This window comes from Lagopus muta, chromosome 7 (assembly GCF_023343835.1).
Source record: "Lagopus muta isolate bLagMut1 chromosome 7, bLagMut1 primary, whole genome shotgun sequence".
NCBI lineage: Eukaryota > Metazoa > Chordata > Aves > Galliformes > Phasianidae > Lagopus > Lagopus muta.
Genome location: NC_064439.1, coordinates 39,946,678 through 39,971,219, shown reverse-complemented (window position 1 = coordinate 39,971,219; position 24,542 = coordinate 39,946,678). Strand labels below are relative to the sequence as shown.

At 40.8% G+C, this 24,542-nt stretch overlaps 1 protein-coding gene across 5 annotated transcripts; it reads left to right on the top strand.

Moving 5' to 3' along the window:
* Positions 1 to 1,182: 1,182 nt before the first annotated feature.
* TCAIM (T cell activation inhibitor, mitochondrial) lies at positions 1,183 to 24,317 on the top strand. Of its 5 annotated transcripts, none has more exons than XM_048951276.1 (11): positions 1,183 to 1,286; positions 3,035 to 3,106; positions 9,533 to 9,668; positions 10,202 to 10,355; positions 11,250 to 11,496; positions 12,656 to 12,778; positions 14,811 to 14,908; positions 17,335 to 17,426; positions 19,184 to 19,416; positions 19,951 to 20,082; positions 23,034 to 24,317. In XM_048951276.1, exons 2-11 carry the CDS (start codon positions 3,078 to 3,080, stop codon positions 23,257 to 23,259), a joined length of 1,470 nt encoding a protein of 489 aa, XP_048807233.1. In that variant the 5' UTR covers positions 1,183 to 1,286; positions 3,035 to 3,077; the 3' UTR covers positions 23,260 to 24,317. The 5 variants fall into 5 exon arrangements, with proteins under 5 accessions (XP_048807233.1, XP_048807237.1, XP_048807234.1 ...); XM_048951280.1 differs by lacking the exon at positions 1,183 to 1,286 and adding an exon at positions 1,306 to 1,654; XM_048951277.1 differs by lacking the exon at positions 1,183 to 1,286 and adding an exon at positions 1,306 to 1,734.
* Positions 24,318 to 24,542: the final 225 nt, after the last annotated feature.

Genomic DNA, 24,542 nt, shown 5'->3' with positions numbered 1-24,542 from the left:
GTTCTTACAGAAAACCATTAAACTGACGTTAGAACCATTGCTTCTACTTCCTTTTGAGAGATACAGATCCAATCTGAGATTTCACCATGGAATGAATGACTACAAGGACATGACAACTGAAAAGGTATTTTGTTCGAACGCTTGATTTCCAGAACCGTTAAGTAAATAAAATAATCAGTAGATAAAAGGACGTGAGAATGCAGAAGGTTCGTTACTCAAACGTCTTTCCAGAACTGCTCCTCAGGTGGCTCTCGTTCAGGTCTCCCTGCAGGGCAGGGCAGCCACCTCTCATCTCCTGAGGACAGCTTTTTGCTGGCAGTGTTCAGGCAGTTGTGCATCACCTCTCTGGAAGCATGAGTGAGAGCAGAAGAGTAACTAAAAAATGCAAAGGTGAAGAGTTTGTTGCAGTCAGTTGGGGACTGTAAGAGGTTAAGAAACAGGGACTAAGAGTTTCGGTTGCTGAAGCCAAACGTGGGTGTTAAGAAGGTCTGTTGGTCAGATCAGTCCTACAGCTTTAGGCTGACTAAAACAAGGTATGTTGCAAACTGAACCACGTCCCTGGGTGCCAAATCCACACGGTTCTTGAACACTTCCAAGGGAAAGTGTAACAGCTGTAGGCATGCTGCGAGGTAAAAGGCTGCATATCTGTGATGGGATGAAACGGGGGAGGAATGGATGCAGGATTGTTACTCAGGTTTATGGGAGCGGTTGCTGCTTTTAATGGGTCAGGCATGAAACCATTGGCTCTTTTGTGTGCTTCACCTCACCCAGAATTAAAGCATTTTGTGAAAATGCTCAACACCAGCAGCAACACCATAATTCTTTATGTAGAATTAAAAAATAGAAGGAAAAAAATGGGGGGTGGGGGGGAGAGGGGTTAGCATGTGTACTTAAAGGTGAGGTTTTGCGCATGTAAAGTCCCGAAGGCTGTAGGTTACTGTCAGGTATGCGTTAACGCCCACTGTGGCGGTACCCGCGGGCAGCCCTTCCCTCGTCGCTTTTGGGCGGGCAGGCTGCGCACCGCAGCGCCCGCTCCCCCACAGCCCTGGGGGAACTAAGGCCGCGCCTGCGCGACCGCCCTCACGGCGCAAGAGGACGGAGGCGAGCGGTGGAACGAGGGCGCATGCGCGCACCGACCCCTCCCGCGGCGGGAATCCCCTCGCCCGCTGCCGCCGCCGCGCCCCGCCCCCAGCCGCCTCTTCCGGGGCCGCGGGCGGCGCCGGGCGATGGGGGCCGAGCCCCGGCGGGCGGCGGGAGGAGGGCGGCGGAGCCGTCCGGCCGCGGCGGTGAGCGGGGCTGCGGCTCGGGGCTCGGCGTCCTCTGCGCGGGAGAGGGCCGCTCGGCGGGCCAGGAGCGGCGGGGCTCGCTTCTGTCCGTCGCGTCGCCGCGTGCTCTGACGGCGCAACGCCCGGAGGTGCCGTCTTCGTTGCGAGCGGCGCGCTGCCGCCGGGGGGCTGTGCCCCGTGCCCGTCCTGACGCGCTCGGTCGCGGCCGAACCTTCGGCCGCGCCGTCGGAGCCCCAAAAAATGCCGTCGGTCGGGTTGCCGTAGCCTCCTTTTCTCGGCGAGCACCGCTAGAATCCGCACTCCGAACGCGGTCGCCTCTTTTGTTGACGCGTGGTTCTCCGTCGTGCTGCCGCGAGAATCCGACACGGGTAAACGGCCCGATTCACCGCCGTGCTCGCGGTATGGAAGCGGCAGCGCGGCGTCGCGTTGGCGAAGGCTTGGGCAGAAGGTCCGCAGCGCGATCGGTGACTTGTTTTCTGGGAGCTGGCGTGTAGGTGAGGTGGGTGGGGGGGGGAAGGTGGAACTGTGTAAGAGCGCGGAGCTTTGAGATACGGAACGATTCCTGAGCCGCTCGTAGGGCATCGCGGACAAGAAACAGCGATGCTTTGGTCTGGTTACGTAAAGTGCCGGCACACACCAGGGAGGCTCTCGGTGTTTTTCCGCCCTCCGTCCAAATCCTCCCTGAAAGCGCAGGGAGAGAAAAGCGTTTTCTTTCCGGAGAGCTCGTCAATGCGCTCAGTTCACGGCTCGGGGCTGTTGGTAGGACGCTGGAAATGAAAGGGTCGGTGTCTGGCCCACCTGGCTGGAAATCAGGAGACGGGATTTATAAACCGGGGAGGTTTTAGCTCAGTGTGTGTTTACCTCCTGCTTGAAATATGTGGCAGTGTTGCCCTAATTATGCGTATTTGTGTCGGCAAGACACAAACGCAAGTATAAGCTGAGCTGTTTGGCGCAGCGTCACAGCAACCATCCTGCTGTATGGCAAGCAGGGATGGCATTTCTCAGACAATGGCTTGCTCCCAGGTGCATCAAAATAGCACTTTACTTTGAAAAGCATGAAGAAAAGTATTCTCAGAAGTGCCCTGAAAGCTTGGGAAGAAAACATTGCCAATAGGGATCCTAATCCCTAACGATTATTAGGTGCATGGTTGCACTCCGATAGGTGGTACATAATCCGATAGGTGAATGGTTTGTCTGCCGTTGGAAAATGCTCAGTTATGGATGTGTAGTCCAGAAATCACTGTTTTCTTTCAAAACTTATCAAGATGCTCCCAGGTGCTATTGTTCCCTTGGCTTTACGTTGTGGTCCCAAAAAATACTTGGCATATGCATTTTAAAACACACTTATTTGGAAGGTTTTGAACTTAGAGGACTGAAAAATAACGTGGAGTTTCATTAATTAGAATGTGCTGATGCTTGAAAAGCATTATTTTTTTCCTTTCTGAATAACAGAAGAAGTAGGAAGCACGTGCAATCCTGAATCAGTAAGGATTTTACTTTCCCTGCCCAAAACGTCTTTAAGTATTCCTCTTCAGATCAAATCTGGAGGAGGAATTCAGAACGTTTGTAAGACCCCCTGTTTGCAAGGAAAACAGGAAACGTTTTTATGTGAAAACTGGAGTTGTCTATTATGTATTGCTTGTCTGACTTTAAAAGTTACCGACAGGATTTAGAACATGCACTGATAAGTGATGGGCAGAGATGCTGATGTCCACTACTAAATAGGGTTCTTTTCTTTTCCCTTTAAGTGATTGGATGGATGAAAGTTTTCCGGAGCACTGAGTTGCTGAAATGTTTTGCTGTTTGAGAGTTGTGAGAAGGTAAGAAATGCTATTGACTTAATTGGTGTATGTTCAAGCTTGCTTGTGATTTGCATGTATGCAAAATTGATGGGCTGTTTTTGTTGCTGTTGTTTACTTAATGCTTATTTCATTGGCTCTTTCATCTGTGAAGCTTGAGGTTATCAGCACAGTTGAAAATCCCCAAAATCTGTGTGCTTGTTCTCAAGTGAGTGGTCAAAAAGGCTGTAGACAAAGCAAGGGCTGCAGAATTGCTTAGTTATGAGGAAATGGTATTCTTAACCTGAATATGATATCCAGTGTATTACTGAGTTACTAAAGCTCAGAGTTTAAAAATACGTGACTGTATCTGTAGTAGCGAGCTTAATTTAACAAAGTTTGTCAGTGCCAAAACAATAAGCTGAAAGTTAAATTTGGGAGAGATGTAAAGAAGAAGTGAAAAGAGAGCTGAGGGCAATTATTCAATCCATAAATTAAATCTACCCTGGAGCACGATTGCACAATGTGTGCTGGTAGAGATTGTGTTTCATATCTTTCATGGTGTGGGATGGCTGTCCTCAAAGTAGTTGTGACCTTGATTTTAACGCAAAGCCTTTCTCTGCTCTTTAAATCAAAATGAAGCTATTGGAATAATTTATTGCTGCTTCTGTAAGAAGCCATAGGCATCTCTCTTGCGTTTTCTCTCTCTACATCCATTTTAATTAATTTATTTTGTCACTTTGCTTGAAGGATGCCTCAGAGTTGTGTCTTTCACCTTCAGTGAGTGAATATACCCTTCTGTCACGCAGACTAATTTTGGCCTTTGAGCGTTTCTCTTTTAAGCGAGTTCAAAATAGACTTTTGGCTGGAATCCTGAGCCTTCCTACTAGCACGACAGTGTTGTTTAGATACAAAACAAGGAAACTGAAGTTGTCCATACTTGGCCATCTTGCTTGTATGCAGTACCAGATGGAAGTGATGAATAGTTTCCAGGTACACTGGAACTTTTTTCCTAACTACTGAAAGCAGTGTGCAGCATAGCTGGAGAATGGATATGGGAAATAGCATGCAAGCAAGATGAGGAGAGAAACAAACCCCCTTCTTCCTCTTGGTAGCTGCACCTAGTAGGAAGTGGGTTTCTTACATGGCTGTTAATCAAAAGCTGCCATCACATAGATAACTCATTGGGTTTACTTGTTGTTTTTTTCCTTTGCTGGAAAGAGGTTTTTTTCTTTGTATCCACTTTCTGCAAAAGAAAAATATGCAGAAACGGCTGCTTTTCCCTCAGTGAGGCAATTGGTTTTGTATTTCTGGATCCAAATAGTGATGCATATGAAGTGGGCTTTTCATCCAGGGTGCTCTGCTTCCTTTCTTGCCAAGGCAGATGCAGCTTTTTCCTTTGTCACTGAGCAACTGTGGCACTTTCTTGTTAAGAGCTTTTGCACTCTATAAAAGCAGGATATTATTTTCTACTTTACTACTTCAGTTCTTCCTGATATTGTGAATAAGAAGATGATGGCTACTTGTGGTTTAACCTGGCAGACAGCTCAGCACCACGCAGCCCATGGCTTGCTCCCTTCCAGTGGGATGGGGAGGGGGGGGGAAAGGCAAAGCTGGTAAGCTGAGATACAGGCAGTTTAATAGGAGAGAAAAGGAGGAAAAAATTTTAACAAAAGAGTATAAACAAATAATGCAGAATGTAATTGCTAACTGCCCTGCTGCCCGATGCCCAGCCAGTCCCCAGTTAGTGACAGTACCCTGGCATACTCAGCCCATTTTTGTTGTTCAGCATGGCACCACATGATGTGGAATATTCCTGTGGCCAGTTTGGGTCAGCTGTCTTGCTTCTGTTGCCTCCCTCGTGCACCTTCAGGCTCCTCGCTGGCAGAGAAGCCAAAATGTCCTTGATTGCTGAGCAGCAACTAAAACATCAGTGTATTATTGGCAATATTCTCATCCTAAAGCCAAAACACAGAACCATGCCAGCAACTAGGAAGAAACCTAACTCTATTCAAACTGATAGCAGGGCAATTTTCACCCAGCATTCCATATAATTTGCATCTTGTCTTTTGATGTGTGTGTGAAGATATCATTCCAATAGGCTGTGGGCCATCCCTTTAAAATGTACACAGAGTTCATAGTCTATAACTATGGGCTCCACCTATCATGACAGTTCTTCAGGGTAAGAGAGATGGTGTGTGGGGGGAAAAAACATTTCTCTGCTCAAGAGGGAGGTTAGAGTGGGTGCACAACATATACTACTCTGGGATTTTACCTGCATGACCCTAGAGAGGATATGTGGAAGTGGGATGAAAAATGTACTTTGGCCATAGAGACAGGGATGTGTGGATTGTGAAGACATGCAAACTCAGAAGGGGGTTCTTCCGAGAAAACAGCTGCTCCAGTTTTCAGGAGGCAGTTCCTCAGGCAGATTAGATGTGCTGATCTTACTAGAGTGTGAGGCCCTAGTGGTCAACAGCAGGCAGCGTTGTACCCAAGAGTTGTGCCGCTGAGGAGCATAGAAATAACCAGTTAATGGGTTGGGCTGCTCGGATTGCTATGGCTTGGGTGGATCTGAACTGGCAACAGAAAGGTGAATTACTTTTAGCCCAGTAGGCCTACGGACACCTCAGACCACCAAGGAGGGGATGCAGTGTATAGGTGGGCTCGAGATGAAGGGGTAGACTTGACCATGAACACTATTGCACAGAATATGAATATGAGTATGAAATTGTGCTTCAGTAAAGGAATCCAGGTGGATAATGCTTCTCCGGTATGGAGGACAATGGCTGAAATAGAAACCAGGGAAGGCCTGGTGTTGGTTGATTATGTCACACTCTCACAAACCTGCCACGACAAGTGCCGTGTACTTAGAATGGTGGAAGCAGCCACCTGTTGTCTGGAAACATATCCGGTGCCCCGTGCTGCTGCCCAAAACGCCGTCCTGGGTCTTGAGAGGAAAGTCCTGGGCTGCGTGGCGTCCTAGAAAGAGCTGTGTCAGGCAACAGGACTCATTTCTGAAATAACCTGATAGACACCAGGGTGAAAGAGCATGGCAGTGAGCGGAGAGGTCGCATCCTCTATCATGTACCATCCTCTGGTAAGATAAAGTGGTACAGTGATCTGTTAGAAACTGGGTGCTGGTGCATTCAAACATTGGACACGTTTGCATTTAGCAAAAGCCACCTTGTTAGTCAACCCTCAGGATCTGAGAGTTGAGCTGGCTCTGCCCAGTCGAAACTCTTACATGCTGTAGGAGGAGCTAAAGTCCCTGTAGCGCACAGGCAAAACGTGCTGGGTAAGACAGTCTGGGTTCTTCTTGCCTTGAGCAAAGGCAAACCCATCAAGGGATCTCTTTTGCAGGAGGACCAGGATACACTTAGTGAGTGATGCACCGGATGTTCCCATCCTTCTGTGTGCCTCTGGGGGATTTGATGTTGGGTGAGAATAGCCAGCAATTTGAATTCTGTGAAGTTAATTGCTGTAGAGTGCTTTATGCCATCCCTATGGTGGTTGCTCAGTGCTTTGTAAGAATCACTCGGATTCGTGAAGAAGGGTTTCTGATGGAACCAGAGCTGGCCTCAGCATGCAGCAGTCCAGCATCCTCCCTACTTAGCTGACGGACTGTTAGGACAGATGAAGCCCAAAGATGGGCAAAACCACACAAGATCAGTGGACGTTTTAGAGAGATGCCTTGTAGTCTATGGGAATTATACTATGGGTATGTATCAGAAGGCATGAAGGATGATAGTACCTATTTGGGAAATATGGGAAAATGTGGGACCAGAGTATGATGTTAATGATAGGGAGTAAGGGGTAGATATTGTCCTGTTTTCAGCTGGAATAGAATTGGTTCTCTTCATAGTGGTTAGAATGATGCGAAGTTTTGGCTCTGGGAGAAAAACAGCATTGGTAACGTAGTGGTATTTTACTTGTTGCTGAGCAGTGCATTTCAGCTTCACATGCTGTCCTGCCAGTGATGGGTTTGGGGATGCAAGGAGCTGGGATTGGACACAGCTGGGACAGCTCACCTAAACTGGCCAAAGAGATGCCACTTCCGTGTGGTGCCGAATAGCAAAACCAGGGCAAGTTGGCTGGGACTGGGTCACTGCTCAGAAACTGACTTAGTGTCAGCCATCAGATAGTGAACAGTTGCACTGTGCACCACTTGTTCTGTATATTCTTGGTGTTTTGTTGTGTTTTTTTTCTTCTGGTCCTTTAAGCTGTCTTTGTATCAGCCCGCAGGTTTTAACTTCTTTTGATTCTATCCCCCATCCCGCTTGGTGGGAATCGAGTGAAAGGCTGCGTGGTGCTGAGCTGCCTGCTGGGTTAAAACACAACACACAGTAAAGAGTGTAATTATTAATAGTTTCCAAGAGATGGTTCCCAAAGTACGGAGATGATGGCAATACAGAATGCAAATACCAGATTAATCTCCCAGGCAGTAATTTTAACATAGGTCAGTGTTATATAGGATCAGTGTGAGATAGTAAACAGCCCAAGAGGGAGCACAGACAGCAAGTGTTCTATAATGCAACTGTGAGAACAAGCATGACTGATCTGAGAGTGAAAGGATCAACACTGTCACCAACAACTATTAAACTACTGTAATGTTTAATACAGTTTTGTTTCAACAGTCTCTTGTCAGATCTGTTGTTACCTCAGCCTTCAAGCTCCCTATTGGGCACCCACAGTGGTTTAACCCAGCAGTGAGCTCAGCACCATGCAGCTGTTTACTCTTTCCCCCCGCAGTGAGATGGGGTAGAGGATCAGAAAAAAGGGAAGACTTGTTGGTTGAGGTAATGACAGTTAACAGGACAGAAAGGGAAAAGAAAATAACAACAGTAGAAGAATATACAAAACAAGTGATGCAGTTGCTCACTGACCAATGCCCAGCGGGTCTCTGAGCAGCAGTTTCCCCAGTTGTGTAGTTCAGCACAGCACAATATGGTATGCAATAACCCCTTAGCAAGTTTGGGTTAGATGTTCTGTTTCTGTCCCCTCCAAGCTATCTGTGCACACCCCTCCCTAGCCCCTTTTTTTAGGACAGCATGGGGAGCTGAAATATCCTATGCGCAGAACTATACCAGCTACTAGGAAGGAAATGAATTCAGTCCTCGCTGATACCAGGACACTGGTCTTGGAGTCTTTCTCAGGTGCTGCCATCAAAGAGGTAGAAATTTTTGCCCGTATTAAATGATGTGATTTTTATCTTCCATTTAATCTACACTCTGAAGAATTGTCTTTAGTCAAAACAGTTGGAAATGCCATCGATCTTCTTACATTACAAGTTTTCCTTCCCACTTTTCTACAAAACTTTTCCTGCTTTCAGCGAGCTGCTAGTTAAATATTTGCCTTCCTTTTAGAGGCAGAAACCATTAGCTTTAACTGCTTTCACATTTCTAATTGAATAGCTGGAAAGGTTGACTGAAAAAAGGTAAAGTAAGGGTCATAGCATCTACTTGACAACTCAACTGTTGTCATTTAACATTTCCCCATAGGAGAGAGACTGCTTATTGTCTGAGCAGAGATTTAGGGCTTTGGGGGTATTTTTTTAATTAACAAGAGCAATCAGAAAATAGTCTCACGTGTTTCTGTGTCCAGGATTATTATTCAGTATAGGATGCTGAGTGAATAGCAATTTGTACAGATGGTCTTGCTTACTATTATTACTATACTATCGCATAGTTTTAGTCTTCTGTTACACAAGTAAGCTCTTTGCAGAACTGTTGTTTAATTTACACATAGCAAATAGATCCAATCTTAAGTATTTTCTCTGTTTCTAGAACTTTTCTTTCAGTTCTTACTTGAAGCAGTCATCTTTTTATACCACTGAAATTCCTTTTTGTCCTTGTTTTCTTCTCTTTGCATGAAGATCAAAGGACAAAAAAGTGCTGTCATCTTTTACTAGATGCCTTTAAAAGGGTATTTTTGGGAAATGAGATTGAATTTGTTTCTGAATGGTCTGACCATATGGTCCTCAAATGCAGAACCTTTTCGATTATTTCTGGGTAAACTTTAATACTCTTTGGTAGTGCTTGGAAAAAAAATGGGAAGGCTGTGGTTTTAACTTGGGAGTTCAAAAGTATATAAGGGTTGGTTTTTAGCAGCAGCTTCAGGAATGTCTGCAAAAAGTACCACTGGAGGCAGTCTTCATCATTCTAACTACATGACTGGGAAATTACCATTTGAGCCTACTTTAGAGGAAAATGTTATTGTGCTTAAATGTCTTTAATCAGCCTTTAGCATCCACTGTGTCTGGAACCTATTAGGTTTGCTCTGTATTAATACAGGATGGTGAGTCCCAAGGGTAAAAAAAATCCAGCCCTCAGACTTCTAGTAACACTTTTAAATGATTATATTTGCAACTGAGAATGTTTACTCCATTCTGTCACATTCTAATGTAATTTATATCAGCTTGTCATGTGGTTGATTGCATCATACATAAACATTTTATTACTTTGTTAGGTTATGTCTGGAGAAGATATTGCTACAATGCATTATCCAGTCAAGAACTTTGTCAGGAGCTGATGCCATCCATGCTCTCAAACCTTTCTACTTTGCTGTGCATCCAGATTTCTTTGGCCAGCATCCCAAAGAGAGGGTAAAGATCTTGCAGTGGGCTTTCTTTGTAAATGTGACATATGTCAAAGATGGGAGTGATCTGTTTTCTGTGCTGTCAGAGTGGAGAAAGCACTGGGGCTGAAAATAGTTGTTACAGAAGAGCAAAAGGAGGCATTGTTTCTTTAAGGCATCTATTCTTGTTAAAAATAAACTCTTTCTTTCTAATTCACAGGTTATATTTTCTGTTTAGTTGTGATGACAGTATGAAATTCTTCCAGTCTGATTTATAATACTTACTGCTTGAAAGGCTGTATGTTACATTTGAAATCAATTGATTTTTTTTTTTTTTTTAAGCTAAGTGCCTTAAAAATGAAGTTTGTGCAGGAATGTACAAGCATGTACATCACACAATGAATTTGTGCAATATAATTATTCATTTATGCTGAAAATATGATCTGTATGACTGTTCAATAAGAGCAGCTGGCAGATGGTAAAAACAAATTCTACGTGTGAGATTGAAGAGGCTTAGATGAGAACTGGCCACATTTGTAATTCCTTTTTTCTTTTTAACAGGCAGTAAATGAAAACTCTCTGAAGAGGTTAAATGGCTACTTGGAGAATCTACAGAAACCAGGATTTCAGTCCTTTAAGCCAACTCAGCTTACCTTTTATGTAAGAGAAAGAGAACCAAACTCTTCTAATGTTCAAGAATCCTTCAGTACTTCAGGTGCTTTTATATCATGCAGAATGTATCTTCCTGTATTAAAATTCTTTAAGAAAGGCCATTCCTTAACTGTGTGCAGTCACAGTGACTTTTCAACTATGAAATTCAATGACTTTCAAACCATGAAAATGTGTATTAGATGAGACCAGTTAAGACTATCTCAAGTAGTTAAACAATTTGAACTTTAAAAGCTTTGAAAGAATGAGAATTTAAGGTTGAGGTCAAGTGACAGTATGATGAAGTGGAAAACATAGTTGTCAGTTAGTTGTTGTGCTTTTAGTACCACTTAAGTGTTTAACTGAAGAGTTTTATGTTCTGTATCTTAGTCAAGAAGCATGAGCTAATTGTGAGAGACTTCAGGAAAGGAAAACAAAATCGTACTGTACTCAAGAAAATAGTTAGCAGTATGAGCAGTTCAGAAGCTTTTGCTTTTTACTCCAGTATTGGCTTTCTATCTGATGATACTGAACCTTTGTTTTGTCCACTGTGCAAGTGCAGTGTTCTGTTCTGAAGCTTTTCTTCATAGTCTGTGAAGAGCTGTTACACCACTGCATTTCCGTAGTAAACTATGCAAATTGATGATGAGTACTAATAGGAATTCTGTGTTGAACTGCCACAGCTGATGCAAAAACACTTTCTCATGGGTTTTACTGCATCTATGGCTAGGTTTTCAATTTATCCAATCATTCAGCTGCTTTAAAATGTTTATGGTTTTGGGAATGTGTAATTTTAAAGGTTCAAATGCTTTCAATTTTGAAGTGAATGTTGAAAAAACAACGCAATAGTAATTTCTACCTATGTGCACCTTTGCTTTAGTTCCTGTATGAGAGAAATGTGAAAGCATTTAAAGCAGTGTCAGTTAAATAATGCTAATTTTGTGAAACTTGTCTTTTGTAGGGTTTCGAGCCGTCAGTTTTACTTTGCACACACGAGATCTCCTGAGCACAGTATTGGATATTCTCAACTCCTGCAGTTTATCTACAGAGCATATTCAGAGTTTGAGTGTGAACTCTCAGCCCCATAAGGAGGCGAAAAGGACGCCGAACAGACCTATCAAATGGGATAAGACTTACTATTCATTTACTGGATTCAAGGATCCTGAGGAAGAACTTGACCAAGCCCAAAGAGTGGAAACAACTTTAATGTATGTAAGGCTTTTATTTGATTATGGTTTTTTTGTAAGATGATAATACACAAAGGAGGTAATACATGAAAATCAGGATTGGAATGTTTGAAGTTGCCAGATGTCATAGCACTGTGCTTCTAATGTGGTGTTTTGGGTACCAACCTTAAATTAAAGCAATTGTAAATGCTGAACTTGCATTAAATGCACGACAATTTAGAAGTTAGTTGTTTATGAACTGTCTGCATGTGTGATTTTGAGAACAAACTAAGAATGCTGTCTCAAAATCCCTTTTTATAGCAGTGAGACTTAATTCAATTTGAAATAAATTTACCATTCTGACGGTAGCATCTTCAGAGCAAAAAATATCCATTATCCTACATAGCATTTCCCAAGGAAAACTGCTGTGCTTGTGCTACTGTAAAACAGTTAATCAAGAATTACCAGGTAGACAATGTTTTTTAGTGATTTTTACACATTTACAAGGAGCGACGCAGGCAGTTATGTATTAACAGTCTTGTTTCAATACCTAGCCATTTGGCAATGAACCTTTTTTGTTCAGGTTTGTGTTATTTTTTTTTCCCCCTTGGAGTTCTGTATGAGGCTAAATTAAAGAGTAACTTTCTCCTACAAATAGAATGGTTTATTTATTCGAAGCCTTAGAAGTGCTCTGCGAGTCGCATTGTTGCGATTACTGGAAAAAGAACAGTAAATCTTTGACCTGTGTAATCTGTGTTCATCCCAGCTCTGTAAGAGTTGTGTAACTTGGCCCTTCAGTACCACCTCCTTTATTTGATGGTCTACGAGGATCGTTTTGGGGTTTGTTTGTTTATTTAAGATACGATTGGGAATTTCATTCATTAAAGCACTAAGTTCTGAAGCTGCTGTCCTAAATAAATAGCACTGATCTGCTGCTCGCTACTTCTCACAACTCTCAAAATCTAATTGTTGTAACACTGTCTAAGTGCTTTGTTTAATTTGATTGCCTAGTCCCCAGAACAAGAGCCATGACATTTTCTTACTATTTTAAGGGGAAGTGTTCAACTGTTTCAGCTTCTGTCTTCTACTTTAAAAAGACTTTTTTTCTTCTAACTCGAATTCTTACTGCTAACATTTTATGGTGGTTAGATTACTGTTTGCCTGAGAGAGAATACAGCATTCTACTTTTTTTCTTTCTTAGATCCTGGTTGGATGGTAATGAAGCGAGTGCAGTTGTAAAGCTGAAGAAGAGTTTGCCACTTAGGGAAGAACTAGAACGTTTAAAGTTTGAGCTCTCTCACCAACTCCAGCTCTCAGATATCAGGTAGTAAATTACATCCATTGTATCTGCACGAAGGCAGTCAAAGCAAGTGTGTAATGTCATGCACAAGCTTTAAAGGCTTTTTTCAACAGAACAGCTGTATCTCATGTATAGTAACATTATTATACTGGGTAAGACTTCTCCAGAAGATTTCCAGTAGAACAAAAGTTTCCTGGTGCAATCTATTCAAAAAGAGCTAGCGTTTGTGACTTATGTGTAGACTCACTGTTGGGTTTTTTTTGTTCTTTTTTTGAGGGGTTATTAGCCTTCCATTATTTAGAAATGAATTCAAGTACCAGGAACCTGAAAAATAAGGATGTTAATAGAAAGTTGCTACTTGTCATCCTCCAGTCTAATGCTGATGTTTAGAGGCCTGAAAATTGAAGAATGAGGTTGTTAGCTTCATTCCATGAGTATGTTTAGGATGGCTGAGGAGAAGATAGAATCTGTAAGCCACCTTTTTATATCCCCCTCTAGTGCTACCGAAAGTATAGTATAAATATATATATGGTATCAAAATAGTATTGCTAGGCAACAGTAGGCAGTTATTAGGATGACATATAACGGACTGAATTGCATTTTAAGTGCTATGGTGCAGTGCCAATTGCTCCATCCCAAAGAGTGTTTTTTTCCAGTCACGGATTTCTCTAGGTGAGGTGTAATGGTCTGATCAAAGCCAGCAGCTGAGTACGCAAGGCAGCCCCTCACTCATATACCACCAGTGTGATTGGAGGAAGACAATAGGAGGAGCAAAAGTGAGATCCTGTGGATCAGTATAAAAGTTTAACAAGTGAAATGAAGCAAAGCTGTGTGCAAGGAAACCAAAATAAGGAATTAATTCCTTGAGACTTCCACTAATTCCTAATGGTTCTTTGAGATGACAAACACTGTAACTACTGATGTCACTGTCTTCTCCTCCTTTTCCTGAGCTTTTATTACTGAGCACAACATCGTATGGTCTTGGAACATCCCTTTGGTCAGTTGGGATCAGCTCTGTCCTCTCCAAAAATCCTGCCCGTCCTCAGCATACTTGCTGATGGGGGCAGAGTAGAAAAAAGAGGGAGAACCTCAGTGCTGTGTCAGCATTATGCAGTAACAGCCAAAACATCAGTGTGCTGTCAACAGCTTAAAAAAATAAAAAGAAAAGGAAAAAAACACAGGACTGCTGTGAAGAAAATTAAGTCAATTCCAGCCAAACCCAGTACAACATGGGAATACCAGTTTCCCACTTTTCAACAGTTGGAGGTTTGGCAGAAGAACATTTTTTTTATATATATATGTGTGTGTGTGTGTGTATATGTGTGTGTGTGTGTATATATATATATACATACATACATACTGGGGCAACTATGATCTAAGCTCTTTCTGAAATGTAATTAATAGCTTTGCTGTGTCTGTGATTGAAGAGATGTCAAAATTACATTTATTAAAGTTACCACTGTAAAACCTGGCTACTGTTTGGTTTAACAAAGGTATTATTATAGAAACAAAGATTTTTCTACTGTAAAATATGATAAAAAAGCAGCTTACCACTAAGAATCACAGGTTTCTTAGCTAGGACAGAAAAAAAAAAAACAACTTTCAAATACAGAGTATTTGCTCCTCTAGACAAACATTACACAATGTGCAAACAGCAACTGCATGCCACATGACTGAATCAAATACTGGGTTGTGTATTGCTATTTACTTACTAACTCCCCTCTTATTGAGCAAGAGATTCAATTTTCAAACTCTGTTATGTCCACCAGCTTTTATATTTGCTTCTCTTAGAGAGGTTTACTCTGCTTTTTTATCCCATGTTGTTATTGGTGCTTCCTTCAAGAGAGATTGTTCAATAGCATTTAGGCTTTTATCTCTTCAAATAGCATAGGATATGGACAGCTTTTCAGTAGGTCTTTGCTTTTATAGGTGTTAGAGAAATGTTGCTTTTTCGATCTATAAACCTCTTGTCTGTATCTTAAATCACTTATTGCTTTGTTTTCTTTGGTTTTTATAATGTTGAGAAGGAAATGCTCTCAATTGGACTTTTGTTTAGGTGGCAGAGAAGCTGGGGTATTGCTCATCGCTGTAGCCAGCTGCACAGTCTAGGTCGCTTAGTCCAACAGAGACCTGAAGTATTAAAGAATGTCAAAGGTATGTTTCCATTACTTGTTTCATACATCCCAATATAGTATTGATTCAGAGGTTAACTCGAGTCTTCTGTGGCAGAGGAACTCTGTTGGTTTTCACGAGTGCTTTTGATAGCTGCAGGAAAACTTGTCAGGCTTACTGAAAAGCTGGTCAGAATTTACATTGCCTATTGGCTGTTTTTTTGTTTTTTCAAGTGACCAAGTATCCTCCCATGACATTCACTACACTCAGCTTTTATTTTGCTACTCAGTAAACGCAGGCTGAGCAAGGTGAAGTCAGTAGTCTAAGCAGTAAAAACAAATTAAGGGTGCACTGGTTAACAACAGTTTGTTACCCCTGGTAGATGCAAGACAAAAATGCTAGTAAATCTTTGAAGAATTAGTATAAGGAACGCTTACTAGGAGCCCTTTAAAATTGTATTATCTTCTCTTATCATGTGTGTTCCATAAAATGCTTACACTGAAGTCTTTTCTCAGGAAAAACTCGAATATTCCTTAAACCTGATACTGAAACAGCTGTTTGACCCCTGGCAGGAGCTCTTTGCTGTAACTGTAACATTTTATGCCTGTCCTCAGATACTCAGTGGCTTTCATCTGGAGGTTCACTTAATCCTTTCTGAAAAGGTGAAGTGGGTAGGACAATAAATAAATAATAGATTTAAACTGTATGAGATTTCAAATTAGCTTTTCTTGATTACATGTGCTGAGGATGTAAAGTACTGGAGAGGTCCTGGGAGCCTGTTGTAGTCTCAATTTTTTTTTAAAGATCTTTAGTAATAACTTAATATACTTAATGACTATTTACGAGGGTGTATAGTGATAGGACAAGGGGGAATGGTTTTAAACTGAGACAAGGGGAGGTTTAGGTTAGGTGTTAGGAAGTCACACAATATGAATATCTCATATTCATATTTGAATATTGAATATTTCACCCTCTTTTCACACAGAGGGTGGTGAGGCACTGGAACAGGTTGCCCAAGGAGGCTGTGGATGCCCCATCCCTGCAGGCATTCAAGGCCAGGCTGGATGTGGCTCTGGGCAGCCTGGTCTGCTGGTTGGCGACCTGCACATAGCAGGGGGTTGAAAGAAGACAATCATTGTGGTCACTTTCAACCCAGGCCTTTCTATGACTTTAGGATTCTGTGATTAATAAATACTCATCAGTAACCATACAGATGCAGCTGATCTTGCCTTGGGGTAGGATGATGCACTCCATTTCTTGTAGTCAGCATTGCTCTTTCATAAAGATTTTGAATACACAGTTGCTGAGAGCAGGCTCAAATGTCAGTATGCTTAGGTAGAAAGATGGGTTCAACAGAAGCTTTGTTTTTCCCATAAATACTTTTTTAACATAATTATCTGCCTTTGGCATCTGAACATTTGAAGAATAACTGGTCTCACATTTGGAAGCCATTATATTCAATTTTTCGTCTATTTTTTTTCTATCCTAGAAATTCCTAATTAATTATTTCGGTCTCAGCTTTACAGTTCTTGGACAGCATAATGTCAAAAGTGGATTTACAACCCTTTCTTACAGTTGTTCATTATGATTTTTTTATGAAGGCTATACCTGCTCTTATGATCTCAAGAATCCTAGCTTGACTGGCACACAGCATTTTATTTAGGGATTTTAGACAGTTACAGGCATTTAATGTTCATGCTGCATAGCTTGCCAATTGTCATCTGTTTGTTTTATGGTAATGAAGTGTCTTTATTTATGTTTTGTTTTTTACACTCTGATTTTGGTGCTTGTTACAGTTCAAATATTCTTATTAACCCTTGTCTTGTAAATGAATACCTTATACTGAAGACTTCTTTTGGAAGCTTATTTTGACAAATAGTTGTGCTGTTACCCTGAAGAATTCTTAAGAATTTTTGTACTAAAAAAAAAAACCAGACACATTTACTCTGAGCCTTTTATGTTATTTCTATCTTTAAGCAAAAAATGAACAGGAAGACATTTCTGATGGCTTGCATGCTGCAGAGAACCTTGTGGAAGCAGTGTTGAGTGGTTATGCTAATAGTTCTTCTACCTTTACTGTATTCCTGTGTATCTTAAGTGTACAGCACACATTTCCTTGGGTGTGTTATTTGTTACAGATTATTTGAAGGAGCTGTTTGCTGTTATTTTTTCTTTATTAACAGATAGTCTTTGTAAGAAAAAAATCCAGTTAACTAAAAATCTACTGGAGCTGTCTGCTTAAACAGGGAGAAAACAAAAGCTAGTTAAGGTTTGTATGGAAAACTGTTGAACCAGAGCCTTCAAGAATCACTTTTTTGGATTTTGAGAATAAGGAAAGCAGCTATTCATCTTGTATGTGCTAAGAACATGTGTTGCTTGTGACACATTAGCAGGGTGCCTAAATCTTCCATGATTGTGTGAATGATTACAGTAATGAGAGTTGGTAAGGAGCTTTCTTCTCTCTTTAGGACGCACGGTGGTTTTCACAGAGCGCTCAGGTATGAGTGCAGCAGGCCACATAATGCTGGGGACCATGGATGTTCACCATCACTGGACCAAAGTAAGGTGTCTGTTTTCTGTTGTTATGACATCCTTCTTTGAACTATAATCAAAATTTTGTTGCTGATTACCGATGAGTAATTTAAAGGAAGAAACATGACTGCTGTGCTTAGCGTAACCTTGTACGTTTAATCTTATCTTACAGCAATCAGTGTCAAATCTTTACTGCTGCTTCTACTACAAACCAGTCTCATCTCTGATTAGATAGCAATAAGAAATCACAGAAATAAGAAGTTATGCATTTGTTTGTCTCTAAGCAATAAGTGCAGTAAGCACTGGCAGAATATTTCTTCATCTGTAAAGAGCTCGTTCCCACGAAGAATTTAGGAATTCTGTTCTGATTGTTGATGTAAATGAGACTTAAATGGAGTTGTGAAGGGATCTATTCAGTCAATGGCTGCTAACCAACCATCTCTTCACTTTGTCCTTTCAGGCAGATCATAGAGTGCTGCAGAAATTTATCTGTAGTGAATATGCAGATTCTGCTGTTGTCTGTGTAAAGTTTAGATTCAGCAAACTTTCTGGCATCCTATGTAATAAAGCATTGTATGCAAAGTCACTTTAAGGACTTTTTCCTGAATCTTGATAATTAAAATGCTGGCAGTAGTTCTATCAAAAAATATTTCCATGTAAAGGAGATAATTAGAGGAATTTCTGTTGGAAGTTTCACCCAACTAGAGTATAAGAATATTTTTATTTCTGAGTTCCAGTCAGTTATAATGTGAAAACTGAGCACTCAAAGTTTTCTCTGGTGGCAATTTGGATTTTTGCCTGTACCTTTCACTGAGGGAGACGATAAACCATGTTTTGTTAATATGGAATGATTTATGTACTTAATGAAGTGAGAAACTGGAGTTGAATGCAAAGCTTTCTACTCTGAGATTTGCATTGGTAGTCATTGGAATACAAGTATTTTGCTAATACTGGGGAAAGAAAGCCAGTCCGTTCCTTAATGAGATAAATGCTTCCTCTTTCTAACTTGCCAAAAGCTGCTAGGATTCTACTACTCTCTTGTATCTGTAAAGAGGTTATTCTGAGATCACTTGATTATCCCAGCAGAAGTATTTTTTTGAATGAAAAACTGTGTTCTGCTAATAGCTGGGTCAGTGGTATGTAGTGACTACGACAGAGTTTCTTCTTACAGCCTTCTTGCTGTCACCAACATTCTGCATTGTGGCTCACAAGTCCGATCACATCTTAGCCTTTCTGGTAGAGGTTTGTAAACTAGATGTCTGGTTCTTTCCTTCCCTCCTCCAGACTTCAGATAAGCTACATTATTAGCCAAGTCCTTGGAAGGAACTACTCCCAGTGACACAGGATCTCTGCTTTTTGGGGAATTGATACATTAGGATGGCAAAGGAACTCTTGATGACAACATATAATAGATGCGCATTTTATGCAGGCCTTGGATTATAACTTGCTTTAGGTCTGGGGCTGTTAATTCTGTGTATATAGAGATAGAGGACATCCATCCACCTTGTCAAGTTGTATTGGTGTATTTATAGCATAAATACTGAAAACACCTATGAACTTTTTCCATTATATCTCACCCCAACATGCATACATGCAATATTTCTTTTTTTTTCACGTATTCCTTGATTGCTGTTTCCATTGCTGTTTGTTTGTTGTTGTTTTTTTTTTTTTTTTTTTTTTTTTTTTTGCACTGTACAGATTCTCTGGTTAATTTTTTCATTTCTTAAAATTAAGTTGTATGCCTGGTAACATAAAAAGTATTTGTGTATGTATGTGTCCACACAGATTTTTGAGAGATTGCCAAATTATTATAAACTTCAGGAGAGGCTGCTGTTCTTGGAAGATCGGATAAGCCAACTTCTGGGAGGCATACAAGTAATGTATGTAGAAGAGCTGCAACCTCTCTTGACTTTGGAAGAGTACTATGACACTCTGGATTCTTTCTATAACAAACTGCTTGACAGTCGGCTGCCTTTTCATCCACAGAGTCTGAGAGGCTTGCAAATGATTCTAGAAAGGTGAGTATTTGCAGGAAAGAATTATTTCATCTGGAACTTGTACTTTTTTCTTGTGATTACACTGGTTATTGCTTTCACTAAAAAGAAAACTAATAATAATTTCAGATTTTTGGTGTGTCAGTCTTATTTCTAAAGGTGTGTTGTGCCTTTACATGGATTAGGGAAAGAGGCTGAAGGAAATCATGCATATTTTATTCAAGTTGGAGTCAAAGTTGGAGGTTTTATCTTATGTTGTTGTGCTGGGTTAAATCAAAGGTTTTGTGCTGTCAGAACATTTATTTGTATATATAATGATGCTGAGTATGTATACTTAATATAGTTGACTGTGTTGCTTATGAAATGTAATTGAAAGACTTATGTGTGATGTTTATGTATTCTTATGAACCAAACTTGATTAATTTTTTACCTACTGTTCTGATTATCCATTGATAATCTTACTCTTATGCTCAGGATCAATTTTGTAAGTAATACACACAAATGGTTACGTGGGGGGAAAAAAACCTTGTTTTTCATTTCCATCGTGTTTCATTACAGTGATAGATACACGCCAAGCTTACATGAATTTGGACACTTTACCATCCCTACAGCCTGTGATCCAGCAACCCTTCGATGGTTTATTATTGCCAAAGCACAGGAAGCAAGAGAGAATCTGAAAAGAAGGGAAGAGTAAGTGTTTATAGCTCAATACGTTTTTGGTCATGAAAATCTTTGCACACCGTATCTCTCACTTGTAGCAGTGCCAGACCTTTGAGGATAGCATTTTTGCTCTCGTGGTGGAAAAGCAACTTATTTGTAAGGCAAAACTACCTATCAGCTTTACTGAGCTGAATTGAAGTATTGAATGGAAACGAATAGGAGATGATTAGGAAATGACTGAGGAAGTGATTGTCCTTCATACTGAAGGAATAGTTTCCTTCAGAAATAGAGGTTTTTTGCCTATGTGTTTTTTTTGTTGTTGTTTTTTGTTGCTCTTGTTTTACTACAGAAGAGGCTTTCCCCTTCTTCCCCTTCTTTTCTGCCCTTTCCTTCCTTCCCCACTGGAAGAATCCTTGATATTGAATAAGAAAATCAACAAACTTCTGTTACTTATTTCTATAGCGACAAGAAAATGGTAGAAACAGCTGAGTCTGACTAGAGAATTACTATTTCTAGTTGTTACTCAATTGAGGAAAAGATTAGTTAGTGCATAGTGTGGGGAATAGAAAAACTAGGGGTAGCATGATGGAAAAAATACCTCCCTGGTACTTTCTCACAGATGCTGATGAGAAGAGAGGATGGCTATAGTGAGTCACAGAACCAGCACTTATTGTATGTCACAAAATTAATGATATCCAGCACAGCTGTACTTTTGTTGCTGACCTTATATGTTGAATGTACCTGTGAGGATTAAGAGCACTAAGTGGAGATTTTATTTTGAAGAAAGCACTGATATGTAACTGGGTGGCACTGTCCCTTCCCATGTTGTTAGTGCAAGTTTATTTTTGGCTTGAGAAATCCTGTAATGACCTGTTGAAACATCACGCTTTGTCACGAGCATATCTATGATGTGTAGACCCAGCATGTTCTCTGAAGGTTGTTTTAAGAATGAGCCTTACTGAAGGCTTTATGGTTCTAGCTCAGTTAAGATCCAGTGCCTTGGGAAGATTCATTTGGGATATGGACTTTGGTAGAGCGTGGAGGCTTACTGGAATTTTTCCATAAGCCAGGCACAGCTCTGAAGGTTGGTTATTTCAGCCATGTGAATGATAACTGATGAATGGTGCTTTATCCAGCTACCCATATTTGACAGATGGAAATGTACGTCTGTGGAGGTTGAGAGGGTGTTGTAGCAAATGCATGCACTTGCACCTGGTAATGCATTCTCCTTAAGCCCTTGTTCTACTCCTCATAATCAAGACTGCCCAGGAAAAATGACATCTTTAGGTTAGCAGTGAAAGAAATGTGGGGCTCCCCTCAGAGTATAAGCAGCTGCGTTGTAACAATGTAAGAGGCAAAGCTAAGTATCTCAGTTCTTCTGTCTGTTGGATGATTGCAGGTTTGTGTAAAAATAATTGAGAACAGCTATACTTGGTCATATCGAGAGTCTGCTGGTACCCCGTCATCTTTTAGCTTCTGGAAAGGCTGTATGAATGGGGCAAAATTATGGTGTTCTTTTTACTCTGTACTCCTCTCCAGTTTCCAACAGTCTGTAATTGAATAAATACTTGGAGCTGGAAGCGCTATCTCATGTTAAGAGCATTCACTAGATCGTTTCTCCCCTCTTAATTATCTAATTATTTTTTTGAGCCAGCTTATGTTTTGTGGCTCCAGTGTATCCTGTGGCAGCAAACTGTGCAGTTGGATTATGTTTGCCATGCATGTTAAGGAGGAATGAGGTATCCTTTGTTTTATAAACCTGCAGCCTGGTTATTTCTTTTGGCACTCTTGTTCTTCTTCCGTAGGTAACATAAAACAGTTATTCTGTATTTATCACCTTTTCTTTTTGGTGTATGTGTGGATATGTGATATTTCTCTGTTGTTAACATATTGCTGAGTCTGAAAATTCCTTTTCCATTTAATCCTTCCTTGGACAGAATTCATTCTGTACTTCTCAACATTCTCCTTAGCCTCCTTTGTTGTTGTTAAAGGGAATCTGAGAGAAAGGAAAGTAGCTGGGCTTCTGTATGGTTTGATATGCTGGAGAATTTGGATACTACTCTTGCAAGCAGCTCCTGCACTCACCTCAGCTGAAGAGTTGAGCCCCTTCCGCAGACATTCAGCGCAGGTCTCAGTAGCTGTGACCATACTTAGTTTTGGGCTCCTCTCACAGTAGTGCTCATTAGATGAGAGGTAGCACCAGCTCTGGAATCTGGTGGTACAGAGTCATCCCACCTCTGATGCTGCAGATGCTGTCAGACCAAGCTGAATCCAAGCTGACCTAACAGCAGCACTGTGCTCCAGTCCTTCTGCATTTTGAGGTCTGGTCCAGTCCAGAGCCAGCAGGAGATGTGGGAGTCTGTAAACTCAGTGTGTAGCAGTGTTCTGATCACCAGCTGACTCTAGAAGAGGTGTAGCTGTGTTAATGTGGCACAGTGCCTGAGCTACAGTCTTTCTGAACCTGCACTGTATTCAGATCATATGATCCACAGTTTCAGACACTCTTGATTCTGCAGATTAACTTTTTTCTGAGTAGCCTGAATTTGTCTGGGGTGAATTTAAAAAAGAGCAAACATCTGTAAGCTGTTGTTTCACTACCCTGTATGCTTCCTGCAATTAGTAAGTTAGTAATACATGTAAGATGATTGTATCTGTCATCCATTGTTTTTTTTAAGACCTACAGAGATCATTGGTCTCAGTTGAGAAGGCAGGGTAGTTACTAATACGATTTTACTCTTGAAGCTTGTACTTTCATGGTTATTAACTTCTATCTCATATTAAAAATGGAGCCTCTGTGGGTTCTTCTTCTTGGTATTTCTCTGACTACCTGGTTGGTTTAAAAAAAAAAGATTTTGAAGGCTTTGAAGTGTGTGGGCACGCTGCTGTGCAGTCCTGGGAGCACATGTAGTCCAGCTTTTTTCTTAAGTTTCATACTTGCAGAAGTTCTAATTTTGTCTGTGTACGCCATCTCTATTTGCTAGGATGATGATTACAGAAAAAGAGCTGATGGATACTTCTGCTGAGAAGTTTTCTTTGGAGCGGCTGTACAAGGAGCCCAGCGTCACCAGCGCACAGATGATAGATTGTTGTAAGCGACTGCTGGAAGAATCACTGCCGTACCTACAAGGCATGCACCTTTGCATTTCACATTTCTACTCCGTGCTGCAGGATGGAGACCTGTGTATACCTTGGAACTGGAAAAGCTGAGGACATATCTGATAATCAGATGAATTGTTTATTTTCTGTAAGAGGCTATAAATATGGGTGTTTTTAAGAGTAAATTATTTAAATCTGTATTTTGATATCCTCAAATTTTCTTCTAACTGCTGCTCGGAAGGGATTGGACAATTTGCACAATGCACAGTATTACCAGCTGTAGGTAAGAGATCTGTACATTCTCTGTACTGCTGTAGGAGTCCTGGTGTACGGTAGCAGTGCGAAACTGCGTTTTTATAGTTACCAATGAGAAGTTGTTACGTTGCAAGACTGCAGAAATGTGCACGTGTTTTATTTTTAATATACATAAGTATTGCTAGATAGACGTCCTTAAACATGGGGAATACTATTCGAATGAGACACTACATATTGTCATAAAGGATTTTTTTCAATGCAGGAACTGAATACATAAGTTATCTGGTGGCAGTATTGGCATTCCATATTGCTACCTCTTAATAAATTTAAATTTAGAAAAATAAAAATCAGAGTATGACTGCTCTGCAGAAGAAAACAGTGCTTAAGTTTTGTCTGCAGTACAGTTTCATGTGCTGGTCCAATACTGTTGCCTTAGAATTTCAACGTATGCCAGTTGTGCTGTCTGCGTTTATTGTAAAGGAGCTGTCATTCAGTTGTTTTCCAGCATTTGCTTCATAATACAGACCATCCTCTCAACAGGCACTCCTAACAGATTGCAAATCCCATTCACAGCACTTACTGCCTGAGTAGTTTAATGGATCATCTAAGGAAAAGTAGCACTGGTCTGAGTGGGATTGTCTGCAAGAGTAAGTACTTCTCAGTGAGAGCAAGGAGCTTGCAGTAAGGCTCTGTAGAGCAAATGTGTATCTTTACTGGTACTTTATTCTTTGAATAAAATTCAAAGTGTGAATTTGTCAACACTTTTTCATTGTAATACATGCTAAGATGTATTTTGTATGTGAGCTACTACTTTGAAAAATATCCTTTGAGAAGAACTAACAGCTTAACGGTTCTGGACTTTAATTCACCTATAACAACTGGCAAAAGAAAAAATAAAAAAGATTTGTCTGATATTGATCTGTCTTGTATTTACATCTGTACTGAGGGAAGGTAGTTGTTGGGGTTCCCTGTTGTTTTGTTTTTGTTTTTTCCCTGTTGTGAAAGGTTCAGTTTTAAGTCACTTTGGTGCCAGTGATAAAAGAAGCCATTATGATATCAAGCCTGTCTTTTTATAAAGTGCAGAGGCAGAAGCAGAGATGATCTTGGGCCTTTACTTCAGTCCATTTATTGGTAATTCT

Excerpts from the sequence above, each read along its gene's own strand:
- TCAIM (XM_048951276.1), top strand. The coding sequence starts at position 3,078 with ATGTTTTGCTGTTTGAGAGTTGTGAGAAG. Across the intron at positions 17,427-19,183 it reads TTCACCATCACTGGACCAAA|ATTTTTGAGAGATTGCCAAA; the intron begins GTAAGGTGTCTG and ends GTGTCCACACAG. Across the intron at positions 19,417-19,950 it reads TTGCAAATGATTCTAGAAAG|TGATAGATACACGCCAAGCT; the intron begins GTGAGTATTTGC and ends GTTTCATTACAG.